This window comes from Pelobates fuscus, chromosome 9, assembly GCF_036172605.1.
Source record: "Pelobates fuscus isolate aPelFus1 chromosome 9, aPelFus1.pri, whole genome shotgun sequence".
Taxonomy (NCBI): domain Eukaryota; kingdom Metazoa; phylum Chordata; class Amphibia; order Anura; family Pelobatidae; genus Pelobates; species Pelobates fuscus.
Genome location: NC_086325.1, coordinates 132,560,686 through 132,575,369, shown reverse-complemented (window position 1 = coordinate 132,575,369; position 14,684 = coordinate 132,560,686). Strand labels below are relative to the sequence as shown.

General features: G+C 40.5%; 1 protein-coding gene across 1 annotated transcript in view; it reads right to left on the bottom strand.

Annotated features, from left to right (window-relative positions):
• The window catches only part of HMCN2 (hemicentin 2), a 207,712-nt gene that overhangs the window by 177,299 nt on the left and 15,729 nt on the right, over positions 1 to 14,684 (bottom strand). Inside the window, exons 2-6 of the mRNA XM_063432432.1 lie at positions 9,305 to 9,375; positions 9,029 to 9,187; positions 5,990 to 6,112; positions 1,205 to 1,376; positions 707 to 813 (exon numbers count right to left, since the gene is read on the bottom strand). Of these exons, the coding sequence (XP_063288502.1) occupies positions 707 to 813; positions 1,205 to 1,376; positions 5,990 to 6,112; positions 9,029 to 9,187; positions 9,305 to 9,375 (632 nt within the window). The remainder of the gene's footprint in view (positions 1 to 706; positions 814 to 1,204; positions 1,377 to 5,989; positions 6,113 to 9,028; positions 9,188 to 9,304; positions 9,376 to 14,684) is intronic.

Sequence of the window (14,684 nt, the reverse complement as noted above, 5' to 3'; positions counted from 1 at the left end):
TTCAGATCACTAGGAGGTCTATTTTTTTGGCATTTTTGACAACCGGTTCTGATAAACCTTTTAAGTGCTTGAAAAGTAAACACGACTTACAACGGAATTGTGTCGGGTCGATAGCTCTGTGCACACATGTGTCATCGTTGAACATTCTAATTCTCAATAACAATGTTATTGTGCCTTTAGTCATACATTTCACACATTTATCATTGAGCTTACAGTGAATTTAAACACGGACATCGTTTTTAGACTCAGATATTTAAAACACAATGCTCACATGTTAATGGCTTGATTCAGAAGGCAATTACTTTGATTTAAGATCTACATGTCAGGAATAAAGCACTCCAGTTCAATTTCACAAGTAGAATATATATGTAAAAATAATCGCTGACATGGCGGTAATTGAGCTCTTATTAATATTGGACAATCAAAATAACCTATTTTTACATTTGTTTTGGGTTTTTTTTAAATAAAAAAATATATGTCCATACCTTCCTATGGCGATATATTTTGTAAGACTTGCCATGCAGGACGGACAGCAAATATGATATGGAGTATATTGTTTTAGGAGAAACTTTGGTCTACATCTCTTGGTAAAACAAGTTAACTTAAGTAATAGGATCTTGAAAACTACTTCCCACTCTTATAGCTGTCTAAGTGATTCTTTACAGTAGGACATAGCTTCTTGCAATAGACAGGGAGAATGTATTACCTTGATGGACCACGTTCCAGGAACTGTTGGCTTAAGGCCCAGAACATGAGCAGAATTAGGGATTTGTAGAAGCTCTTCCAGTCCCTGGCTCACTGAAAGTACTCTTCCTGCAAAATGAGAAATAGATGAGCTATGGACCTTTTCACCTAGAATCATCCAAATCATGGCACAAATAGCTAATTGCACTATAAAGCAGACACGAAGGATTACAGGAGGGAGGGTGGAAAGATGGATGCACAAGTGGAATGAAGGTGCTGTTACAGTGGGATAATAGATTAACTTAACAGATGAAATAAAAAGTGATAGATGATAAACTAAAATGCCGTGGGTTATAGTGTTAATAATAAATACATGGAATAGAAAGGGAGACGAAACACAAGAGGAGGAAAATGAACTGGAAAAAAAGAAAATATGAAGTCGGGGGAAACGTCCCTAAAGCAAAGAAGTACTCTATGTTTTAAGACATTGTATATCTTTGACAGAAGTAGAAATCCGTACCGGTGGGATCTGTAACCTGTATCTGTGGCTCAGGTCCACTTAGGGATATGGTCACCTCTTTCAGACTGGGATCAAATGGAATTTCCCAAGTTCTCTCACCCGCTGCCTCATGATTGGTGGAGAGTAGATGGACTTTAGAAGCCTGGATGGCCTCCTCCACCCATTTAAGAACCTGGAAGAGAAGGTCCACACAAAGAACACAGATGAAAAACACATACATAAATTCCATTAAAGGAACACTATAGTCACCTACATTACTTTAGCTAAATAAAGCAGTTTTGGTGTATAGATCATTCCCCTGCATTTTCACTGCTCAATTCACTGTCATTTAGGAGTTAAATCACTTTGTTTCTGTTTATGCAGCCCTAGCCACACCTCCCCTGGCTATGATTGACAGAGCCTGCATGAAAAAAAAAAAACTTATTTCACTTTCAAACAGATGTAATTTACCTTAAATAATTGTATCTCAATCTCTAAATTGAACTTGAATCACATACAGGAGGCTCTTGCAGGGTCTAGCAAGCTATTAACATAGCAAGGGATAAGAAAATCTTAATTAAACAGAACTTGCAATAAAGAAAGCCTAAATTGGGCTCTCTTTACAGGAAGTGTTTATGGAAGGCTGTGCAAGTCACATACAGGGAGGTGTGACTAGGGTTCATAAACAAAGGGATTTAACTCCTAAATGGCAGAGGATTGAGCAGTGAGGCTGCAGGGGCATGTTCTATACACCAAAACTTCTTCATTAAGCTAAAGTTGTTCAGGTGACTATAGTGTCCCTTTAAATAAACTTTGGGTTATGGGTGTGCAGAACTGCTCAACAAGAATTTAGACCAGACAACTAAAATTAGAGTGAGAGTTTATTATGGTGAAGGTAAAATGCATGAGGTCGTAACTGCCCCTGTTCGTGATGTATGGATGGATAAAGAAGTTTAAAGAGATCCCATAAACATTTTTCGGTGATATGTTCTGTATAAGGAATAATTTCTTACTATAGTATAGTATGTACAGCTAGCTTATACAGCCTCCTATTCTTACATTTAAGCCTAATCCTGATCGTAAGGCTTGTAATCGAAGTGGAAAGTCATATAGGAAATCAGGGACAAGTTGTGGAACTGCACTCAGCCCTTTGCCCTGGAATCCTAGGGAGCTCTTGGATCAGTCCCAGTACCAAAGAGACCAGATATAGCATATATTAGTAGAAAAGTAATCCAGGCACTCCAAAGTGTTCCAAAGAGTAGGCAATTTTATTGGACCCATGAACCAAAATGCAACGTTTTGACCCCTTAGGGCTGTTGCATTTTGGTTCTTGGGTCCAATAAAATTGCCTACTCTTTGGAACACTTTGGAGTGCCTGGATTACTTTTCTACTAATATAGGAAATCAGGGTGATCTTTTGCAATTATTCTCTACAGCATGAATAGTCATGGACTTAAAATCTGTTTAAACTGAATTTCTGGTTTTAGGCTAAAGTAGACAAGCTGAGAAGGTTTGTTTTTTAAATAGGATATTTTGGCATGAAGTTTTATTTTTACTTTATTTTTTTTTTAAATATTCTTTATTTTTGTGGGTCAGCGAAACATTTACAGTACATCGTGTGTAGATAAGCAGTGATGCCCATAAGAAAAAAAATCATAATAAACAAAGCAACAACACATAAGAAGGATCGAGCCTATTTTAAGTAACATACATTATGCAAAGCCCTCCTGCGTCTGGTCTACATGGCGTATAAAAGATGGCAAGTGGAAGGAGGGTGCAGGTATTGCCATAAAACAGAGTGGAAATATTCTGGAAAGTCTGGCTTTAAATTATTATTATTATTATTATGATGTTATTTATATAGCGCCATCAAATTCTGCAGCACTTTACAATGGGTGGACGAACAGACATCTAGTTGTAACCAGACAAGTTGGACACACAGGAACAGAGGGGTTGAGGGCCCTGCTCAATGAGCTTACATGCTAGAGGGAGTGGGGTAAAATGACACAAAAAGGTAAGGATAGTATTAGACTAGTGACAGTTGCAAGAGAGGAATCAGTCGGGAGCTATTAACAGTTTAATTGATACGCTTTTATGAAGAAGTGAGTTTTTAACGATTTTTTGAAGGAGTGGAGACTGGGTGAGCATCTAACGGAAGAGGGAAGCGAGTTCCACAGGAACGGTGCAGCCCTCGAGAAATCTTGAAGGCGAGTATCAGAGGTGGGAGTACGGACAGAAGATAGACGTAAGTCTTCAGCAGATCGTTAGGGCCAAAGTGAAAATCTTTTCACTTTGTATTCCAGACAGTGCTCATTTTAGTGAATATCCCTATAACTGTGGCATTAACTCAGATGACCCTCTTCCCCTGGATTCCAGCGAAGATGATGCCTCGTTGGCCGGTGATAGAGATCATCCTTACCCTTATGTTAAGACAATACTCTCAGTAATGGTAATTGCTACTTTGTAAATAAAAGGAAAAGACTGAAGTTATTCCTCCATGGGGTTCGAGGAGGAGAGGGTGGGGTTTGAGGATGTGATTATTCAGCACATTAATGTGACCGTGTGAAGGAATTAGAGCATTGTCCGTAATTGCAGTCAGATGGGCAAGGTTCAGTCAGCATGAAGGAGACACGGAGGCATTGGCTTCCCTTAAATCATAAACAGCAAACAGATGTGAGCTGGGGGGAAGGGCATTGGGGTACTGAAGGTACAAAGCACCTCTGTATAGCACACTATGTGCCAAAGAGGAGAGTAATAATATATTACCACTATCCATGGCAACAGACAGCAAAAGGATGCATTAAAAAAGTTATATATATAATATATTGCTTCAAACCGGAGGAAAACTCTTGAAAGCTTGTCTTTTAAGTATTATGTTAGTACAATAAAAAGGTATTATTGCAGACTGCAATACTCTGGTATTTTGGCATCTTGTGTACTGGAGTAATTTGGCTAACTCAATTTATATATATATTATATATATTGGGTTATTTATTTATTTATTTATTTATTTATTAAGTCATTCATTTATTTATTTTAAGGATCGGTCTTATTTAATAAATTGGACCTTTAGAGAATGGACCAAGAGACTGTAAATTTTAGACCAAAATAGCTTACCGGTAGTTTAAAAAAAAAAATTAAAAATTGGGGAATATTTTCCAGTTTTGCTATTTTGACCAATAATGTGTAAATTCCTTCTTAATTTTACACATTTCACGGTTGAGCAAGTCAGGCTTTGAAGTTTCTTTCTATGAAAATCCTTTTTAAACACCAAAACTGAACTGTGATTTATAGGAATCTGATGGCGCTATATAATCATAAAATATTAATAATAGCTCAATATGCAGCCTTCAAATGAATAAGAGAAAGAGTTCTCATTATTTTTACTTTCCCTGCAAATTATATGATATGATGTCCTCTTTAGCTTTTTCTTAATTATTTTAACAAACAAGGCCCGCTATTGTTATACTCCAGAATGTCTAACGTTCATCAGATAATAATTTGTATGTCTTCCCTTGTACAACACCGCAGAATCTGTTGGCGCTTTACAAATACGATAGTAATAATCTATTTTCCCTTTTGCTGTCTAACATTATACAGTGCTTTTTCTTCTAACTTTATTGACTGTAGCAGGATTTTAGAAAGATCTTCTTTTCCCTTAATGTGAAATCTGGGCCTCCCCCTACAGACAGAAACCAGAAGAGGTTCATTTACTCCGAATCACAAGGTTTAACTAAATTTTTAAGTGCCACAGGGGATCTACTCTTAGTTTACACAATGCTCTAACCTCCCTCCCACCCCCCTCCAAAAAAATTAGTTGTTACGGATTTTGTTCTTTAAAAATCGTGTATTTATTACATCTAAACAGATGTATTAAAGTGGGAACTGTTAGGAATTCAAAGTGTGTTTTAAGGGAATTTTTATATTTTAAGCTAACAGAGCCGAACTAGAAAACATCCAAGCTATGTTTTTACTTTAGCTATTTAGACCTTAAATTTGATAATAGATTTTAATTCTTGATCATTCACAGTTTAGTGGATAACCCTGCTAGTGTTCGCTGTCATCAATTTTCAGTTGGTGCTTCATTTGGAAACAAATTAGCTTCCAGTGACACATTTACATGTCAGGCTACTGTACACATTAGATTTTTGGGTGCTCTCCACTCAAAAAAATACAACAAATGAAAATGTTAGATTATCAAGGACCACTAAAAGCAACCAGACCATTTCAATGTTTAATAGAAACTGCAATGTTTACGTTTCTGGGTTAAACACACCTCTAGTGGCAGTCTTCAAGACAGCCACTAGGGGCAATTCCTCTGCAACAACTTGTGAGAAGCATCTGATTGGACGTGCTGATTTGCGGCGCACCTCCTCTCCAACTTGACATTCATCGTGGAAGCAACGCCAACATAACGACAAAGTGGAAATAATTTAAGTAAATTATATGTTCTCTTTTTTTTTTACAGGTAAAAAGGTGGGGATGGCCGAATCTGAATATGCACTAGGACACTATAGAGTGTTATTTACTAAAGTGAGAATTCAAAGTGAATTTCCCATTTAAGGCCAGAGTAGCTAAACAGAAAAAACAATGTCTCAAGTTCAGCTACATTTTAACTGAATTCTTACTTAAGTAAATAACTCTGTATAGTGTTGGGAATTTTGGCCAACACTGACATCAACAAACCTTCCACGTGCCACATGGGATGCATACTTGCCCCCTAGTTTATAAAACCCGTCACTCACAAGTTAACCACAAAAATATTTTGTGCCTAAAATTAGGACATCTATTCATTTGCTTGCTCACCTCGTTGACCTGCTGCTTGTCCAGGTGAAATATCTGTCCAGAGCTGGTGGCAGCTATCTCCTCGTACACACGGTAACCCTGGTGGCTTCTGTCCCCACAGTCTCCCGTCAACACAAACACCACCTGAAGGATATCACAGTTTTGAGATGAAATGTGCATCTCACATACATACCATTCAATGTAAATAAACAAATTCAGCTGGATGGAGAGTTGAGAAGGACATTTCAGTATTAATTGAGAACGTCATTAGTCATCTTCTAGTTTGTTGAGGATAATGCAATATTCAACAAAGGGTGATCAGGTTTTTCAATGTGCCACCAATATACAAAATGGCAATTTTGGGACAAGGTAGTATTCAATTATTTGCCTTTGAATTATGTTCTAATTTAAGACAAAAAGACAATAGGCACAAGTCATAAAGTGGAGCCATCACTTTTGATTATTGAATAAAACACTCACTAAAAAAACACCTAGAAATTGTCTTGGCTTTTTATGTGATTCTCTGGTTTCATTAAATGTATATTAGAGATTTCGATATGTTTTAAATGTACATTAAAGATTTAGATATTAACATCACAGTTCAGTACTGGCATAGCCAGGGCATACACTCTCTTGGAGAAGGAAAACAGAAATATTGTTTTTGTTTCTCCTCCTCTCTTTCTCTCTTTATGCTCTTCCTACATTGACCGATACAATTGTAAAGAAAACAAAAACTCTCCAAACACATTTTCAGCAGCATGGTCAAACAGCAGACTTTCAGTGGTCAGACACTGGTCAGTCAAAGGAAATGTAGACAGAAAAATATAACAGGGAAAGTAAGGAAAAACAGTAAGAGAGAAAAAGAGAAGAGAGAGGGATAGATGGGTGTCTCCATCATCTATCCTATTATACTAAGCAGCCCAGAGTCTCCAGCAAACAGAAACGAGAGTAGAGGTCTATTAAGAAGTGCATGAAAGTCAACAGTTTCTGTGGTGGTTATCCATTGTTCCCAAATTGCAGTAAACAACTGAATATGGCCGAGGTACTCTAGAACCAAAGCCTAAAGATGGTCTGTGAGGGTTTGCACCACTGCAGGGGATTAGATGGTGTGTGAGGCTTACACCACAGTAAGGGATTAGGTAGCCCGTGTTTAGTATTTTAATATTCATATATATTTAATTCTTTATATGCGGAAGTCGTCACTGAGGTATGGTGGAGGAAGAATGGTGCCAGCTGGAATAGGAAGGTGGATGATCGGTGACCGGTTTGATTACTTTGTGTATCTTTTTCCAGAACGAGGTTATCCATGGACAGTCCCACCATATGTGGACAAAAGACATCTTGGCATCTCCAAAATCCACCATCCTGAGCGGGATCAAGCTTGTGTAGGGCCTGTGGGGTTTTGTACCATAGACACAGGAGTTTATAGACAGATTCCGGAGTTCTGCTCGCCAAGGAAAAGTGGTGCACTAAATTACAATTCCGCAGCAGAATTTGAAAACACAGTGTTCAGAGCCGTTTCCCAGCATCCAAAGAATGGCAGGGTAGGAGAATTACGTTGGTGCTGAAGTGTGGCATACAGAAAACAGATCTAATGCTCGAGAGGGTCAGGTACAAGATATGATGCTTCAAAGCTCATCAAGTCCCTCACAAGGCATGGGCACTGCGTGTAATCCTACGGATAAGCAGTGATTTGACTATAGCAAATTTGTTGCATAAATGTAGGATCAGATTCCTGTGCAAAGCGTTCTTAGCAGGATCCAGCCAGTAAATAACATGACGGACCTGGGAAACCATATGTAAGAATGCAATGCTTTGCGTTCTAATCCAGGTGCCAACAAGGATTAAATTTAATGGAGTCAATGTTGAGAGAAAATAAGATAAGTTCGGTGGCTGTGCCAGACAGAAAGGGCTGACTTTCTAAAAAGGCTGGTTGAGGCCAAACACCTAGAACTATCTTATCCGAATACAAAAATGCCAATAAAGGCCTGCCCACCTGGACCCCTTCCACTTACTTCAAATGAGCATCTATCCCTCCTTTGCCCATTCAACTACCTTCAAGAGATGGCAAGTCTAACAGTATAATTTAAAATCTGACACAGCCAGACCCTCCTAAAATTCGGCAAAGTCAACTGGGAACATTTTTGTCTTGTATATTCTTTTTTCCATATATAGTTAATGAGTACTGATTGTAAAGAGAACATGAAAGGCATGAAAAATCGTAATACGCAATGTTTGAAAGAGGTAAAGGAGGTGCGGAAAAAGGTTCATCTTTACCACGCTCACCTTGCCTAGCAAGAGATGTGATGCAGGTACCAGTTTACCAAGTGTGTACGGAACACTGCCAGCATGGGAGGGAAGTTCAAGTGGTAGATGGCCCCCAGATCAGCTGAGATCCACACTCTCAAAAATGTAATAGCTCTATCCGACCACTGAAAGGGGAAACTGATACCTGGATTACTGGGAGAGTGTTGTTTAACACAACTGATTTAGAATAGGCTTTTTTTTCTTTTTACGTTAGAAGGGGCTTCATACTCTTTGAACTCTGTCATAATGTTAATTTATGGCATTTTTTTTTTAGTAGATTACATATTAAAGCATACAATCTATTTCTACTTCAAGGCTGTAATAAGATGAGACGTAAAATATTGCTCAAGTAAGAAGAATGCTGGCAACTGATTTTTGCCACTTCAAAGCAGTTTTCTTTTTGTCTGATATACATGGCATCGTCTGTTTACTGACAGCTTCAAGCTTTCTTCTTTGCATGTTGATGCTTATACATTCTGAACATATAAACAACCAATTCTGCAGTCCTTTCAGTGATTTTAAATAGATTTTAGTGCATTAGCTACTAGTGATGTAGTCAGCCACTAAAGATAATGTAAAATTGTAGAAAAGGCTGTGGATTTTTCTTTATATTGGGGGGGATCGCAAGTGGCCGCAGCTTATAACCGCCTGCAAGTCCGTGCCTCTTTAAACAAGTACATGATCTCTTTATACAGTTTCCATAAGCTTCTTAGGCCTTTGATCACCTCATCATACAGACAAAGACAGACAAACCTGGGACTGCTTCAACTGTAGCAGCTGCAGAACCTCTTGCTTCTTCCGATAGTCCTTGGCTCGTGCATCCGTGAAAACATATATATAAGAACCTGGGTGTGAGACTTCTACCGCCATCTTAATTGCTCCCACGCTCATTTCTGGACAGTCTCCACCTCCCTGTGTGTGGACAAAAAAAAAGAAAACAACATGATGTAAATTGTCCTTTTTTAAAAAAAACTTCAGCGTTCAAAGAAATATTCCATGGAAAAAAGTAGACCGGTGAAGTTTTAGTACCTGAACATAGAGCTCTTTCAGTTCCCTCTTGAATTTCTCTGGATCTGTAGTGATTGTCACAGGTCCTATTTCTAGAAATGAAAAAGACAGAGTAACATTACATTTCACAAATGATGGAGGAAGAACAAGATTTCACTATCTGTGAATGAAGGCTGACCTGGCAGAGAACCTTTAACTAGAAAGGCATTGATCGATAATCAGCATTCGTGAACACGGGATGGTTTGATGGGTTGGCCAGACTGGCAGACGAGTAATTGCCCTTCTCACCATGTTAGCTTTTAAGGTCAATACGTAAAATGCAAGAGATTCTATTTAAATTCAATGGAGGCATCATATATCTGGCTTAAAAGCTATCATCAGCGTGGGTCGACAGAAATATATTCAGCTGAATTAACTTTGCACAATGCATAATTTCAGATTTCCATCACATATGAAAGCAAAAGTTATAGTTTAACTTTTAGTAAAACTTTATGTATGTCATAGTACATCGTATCAAAGTATTAAAGAAATGGAAAAGGCTTATTCACTCAAGTTAGGAATTCAAACAGGGTTATTTAGAATTTCCGTGAATTCAAAATGAATAACAAAATTTAGACCAAAGTAGCCTAGTTAGAAAAAAAGTCTGCAAGTCGATTCTGTTTTTAGCTTGGCTATTCTAGCTTTTCACTTTGAAATCACTAGTAAGTAATCCTGAAATTGAATCCAAAGTGAATTTCACATTTAAGGCCAAATTAGCTGAACTAGAAGCCTAGGTGACCTAGAGAGTATTTAAAGTTCAGCTATTTTGTTCTTAAATTTGAAATTAATTTTGAATTCACTGTGAACTCTCGATAATTCTCACCTTAGTGAATAGCTGATACGTTATGCTACTAAATAGCAGAACATAGTTTATGTGCAATCTGAGGTTACAAATGTTAAATGATCACTATAGGGTCAGGAACACAAACATGTATTCCTGACACTATAGTGTTAAAACCACCATCTAGCCCCCCTGGGCCCCTCATGCCTCCATAAATATAGCAAAATCTTACTGTATTCAAGCCAGAATCTGTAGATCTGCATGCTGTTTGCCTCAACAACAACAACAAAAAACAAGCAGTCTGCTGACATCATCAGAAGTGGTAGCCTGATCCAATCACAATGCTTCCCCATAGGATTGGCTGAGACTGACAAAGAGGCAGATCAGGGCAGAGCCAGCATAATTCAAACTCAGCCCTGGCCAATCTGCATCTCCTCATAGAGATTAAAGGACCACTCTAGGCACCCAGATCACTTCAGCTTAATGAAGTGGTCTGGGTGCCAGGTCCTTCTAGGGTTAACGCATTTTTTCATAAACATAGCAGTTTCAGAGAAACTGCTATGTTTGTGAATGGGTTAAGCCTTCCCCTATTTCCTCTAGTGGCTGTCTCATTGACAGCCGCTAGAGGCGCTTGCGTGATTCTCACTGTGAAAATCACAGTGAGAGCACGCAAGCGTCCATAGGAAAGCATTATGAATGCTTTCCTATGTGACCGGCTGAATGCGCGCGCAGCTCGTGCCGCGCGTGCGCATTCAGCCGACGGGGAGGAGAAGAGGAGGATCGGAGGAGGAGAGCTCTCCGCCCACCGCTGGAAAAAGGTAAGTTTTAAACACTTTCCCCTTTCCAGAGCCCGGCGGGAGGGGGTCCCTGAGGGTGGGGGCACCCTCAGGGCACTCTAGTGCCAGGAAAACGAGTATGTTTTCCTGGCACTAGAGTGGTCCTTTAATTGAATCAATGAATCTCTATGAGGAAAGTTCAGTGTCTGCATTCAGAGGTAGGAGATACTGAATCTTTGAAAGCATTTTAGGCAGCCATGACCCAGGAAGGATCTCTAACAGCCATCTGAGGAGTGGCCAGTTGAGTTATCACTAGGCTGTAATGCAAACACTGCATTTTCTCTGAAAAGACAGTGTTTACAGCAAAAAGCCTGAAGGTAAATGATTCTACTCACCAGAACAAATTCAATAAGGTGTAGTTGTTCTGGTGACTATAGTGTCCCTTTAATGACCAAGTGATATATGGATGTCCCTTGCAGCTATACTTTACTAGTGACGTTGGTTGTTGGTTGATCAATAGTTGTTACCCAATCAATGATCCCCAATGATGCAAGATTTGGGGATAACACACATTTTTGTTTATATTAGTAATCAATAAAAAAAAAAAACGGGTTCTTGGGCACAGATCTGCTGATCCAGGAGAATTAAGTTCAATGTATTTTTTTATTTAATTAATTTTCTACAATGCAGCAAGATAATGTTGTGGTAGGTTTATCTAGCAGACCGAAATAAACATACCCTCAAATAGATCAATAAATAAAACCACTGTCAGCTAAAAAAAAATGTCATGCTAATTAGCAGCATTTAAATGAGACAAAAACATGCCAAACTGAAAAACAACCAGCCAGAAAAAATATATATATATAGTGTGATTTCTTCTTTAATTAGCAATTTCCTACTGAGTACCAACTGTCCTGAATGGCAGTACACTGTTCTATCTGTCGCTGGTGCCCTGGAGCTGCATAATGAAATCATGATAATCTGCACTTAAAGAAATCTTTTTATCCTTCCCTAATGGTTTTTCAAAGGCAGCGCATACGTCACCGCAGAACTGAGTCATGTATAAATTATAATGGATTATAAATACTGCTGCATTTCATGCTACTGCCTTGTTTATTTGAGTTTTTGGTTAACCCATTAATCCATTCACGGAGTCCACCCCACCGGCTCTCAGTATGTAGTGCTAAAAATCCTACAGATTGCATGCTTTTGGGACAAGAAGAAGTATGCATGCACTCAAATTGTAGATATTCTGAAAAGTGAAGTTTGCATTGCACTAGGCTAGGGTAAGTTGTGCATCTGTAATTCCAAATATCAGCTCAGTTAATACAGGACATAAACATGTGAATTGTTATACCTAGAAAAACATTGCAATGCTGTCCATGACATTGCAAAATGACCACTAGAGGTGCCCAAGTTGGAAAAAATGGACAGTTCCATTCAACGCTGTATCTATCCAGAGGCTAACAAGGCATTTGCCCTGGGGCGCACTTTCTAGGGGGCCAGCAAAAAACGCCCCTGCAACTTATATTGGTGTGTGTCTGTGTGTGAGTGTCAGTTAAAGTGTGTGTCTGCCAGTGAGTGTTTTTTTTTTTTTAATGTGTGTTGGAGTATGTCTATTCAGTGAGTGTGTGTGTCTGTCAGTGAAAGTGTGTGTTGGTTAAACAGTGTGTGTATGGGTCAGTGTGAGTGTTTGTACGTAAAAGGATGAGGTAAGAAAAGATGGAACTCTAAGATTTGAAGCCCACGGAGCAACGCAGGGGGGGAGTGGGCCTTGACAGGGCCAGAAAGTTGGCAGGTGAGCTGGAGGTCAGGGGCGGGGCCTAGCTGGTGGGGAGGAGAGTGGTAGTTGAAATAGCGGCCATTTTAAGTTTAGGCCATTCTAATCTGAGCTGCCCTTACCTGTGAATTGTCCCTCCCACCCTCCCTTTATGGTTTTTTGTGGTAGTTCCCGTTTGGTCACAGCGGTGGGAAATAGGGCTTGGGTAAACTGGATATTTGTGGGTTATGAAAGTGTTATGCCAAGGTCTAGGCTGTAGTAGGCCGGAGTTAAAGTGTTCTAGCCCGTCAGTGGCGACGAACCTAGGGGTGTCTGGGTACACCCCTGCAGGTAAACAAATGTTGGGGGCCTCTTTGGTAGGCCAGGTATTATTCGTTATGTATCAATTGTTATGTTCGTATTGTTTTGGTAGGGTCATTGTCGGGGGTATTTGGGATCGAGCGGAACAAAGTTATTACTGTTGACAATGACCCTAAATTGTTCATTTAAAGATTTTATATTTAATAAAGCTGTGGACGGGGGCGGCGCCTGACTTCCGGTGCGAATGGCGGCAACTTGCTAGAGCTCCGCAAAATCTGGCCCATCTTAAGCTAATATCAGCTGCAATCCTGACCCAAAATCGCCCCAAAAACCTGCATCAGTACCATCAAACAGCGGTACCACCGAGAGGATGGGCGGCGGACGCAAGTCTAAACAAGGGACGGCCGTGGCTCCAATCTTCCGTAGCCGCAAGCCGGAGGACGAGCAAAGAGCCGAAGAGCAAAGAGAATATGACTCCGACTCTGCTGCGAGTGACATAAGTCACCAAAACACCAACCCCATCACAAAAGACGACCTTCGTAGTCTCCTACACGACATCAAACTAAACATGGCTGCGGAATTCACCAAGCACCTGGCGCCGTTACGGGCAGGCCTCACAGACCTCGTGCAACGCACCAACTCCTTAGAAGACAAAATGGAGGGCGCTACCTCCAGAGCAGACGCACAAGAGCAGGCCATAAAAGGCCTCAGAGACCAGGTGAAACAACTGGAGGATGCCCAAGAAGACCTCAACAACAGGTCGAGGAGAAATAATATAAGAATAAGAGGCCTGCCCGAGACGGTAGACATGGAATCCCTCGCATCCACCATAAGAGAGACCTTCTGCAGCCTGCTCCCAGAAGCACCCCCAGCCGAGCTCCTCTTAGATCGAGCCCAAAGGGCACTGCGGGCCCCCACGCCCGGAATGAGCCGGCCGCGAGATGTGATAGTGCGGCTCCATTACTACCACATTAAAGAGGCCATAATGAGAGCCGCACGGGACAACCCCCTTCAGATAGAAGGCCACCAGGTGCAATTCTTCCAAGATCTGGCTCCCAGTACCCTGAGGAAGCGCAGAGAACTGCGACCACTTACCCTGGAACTCACGCGACGTCGGATGCGGTATGCATGGGGGCATCCCTTTAAACTTACAGTGCGCAAAAACGACCAAACCTACACCCTACACGACATAGCAGACGTGAACAGCTTTGCGGAGCGACTGGGACTACCCCCCCTGGATGCCAACAACGGAACGGGGCCCAGCGCGGCCCGAACACCGCCTACCCGAAGAGAAGAAGCCAACCATCAACGACGCCTCTCACCCGCTGGAGACAATCAGGCCTAACCACCACAGGTCGACAAAAGGATGCCACACGACGAAAGCACCGTGTCTCCGACAACATACCATGGACTGCACCCGTTCCTATGCCCCAGGACCCCGACGCAAGACCCCCCAAGACTCTCCCAGAAAAGACATTCCGATGACCTGCTACATAACCACCGTCAACATGGCAGATAAGATATACCACACAGCACTATCAACACATGTACTTTTCTAGGCTTGCATTACTGGACTGCATGTACCCATAATTTCACAGCATGAGCACACATTAACACCGCACACCTTCCACACCCTTCACAACCCCAAAGCAATGAGAATTACACACAACCAAATATTGTTATAATATTAATAATAGAACAAAAAAAAAAAAAAATAAAAAAAAT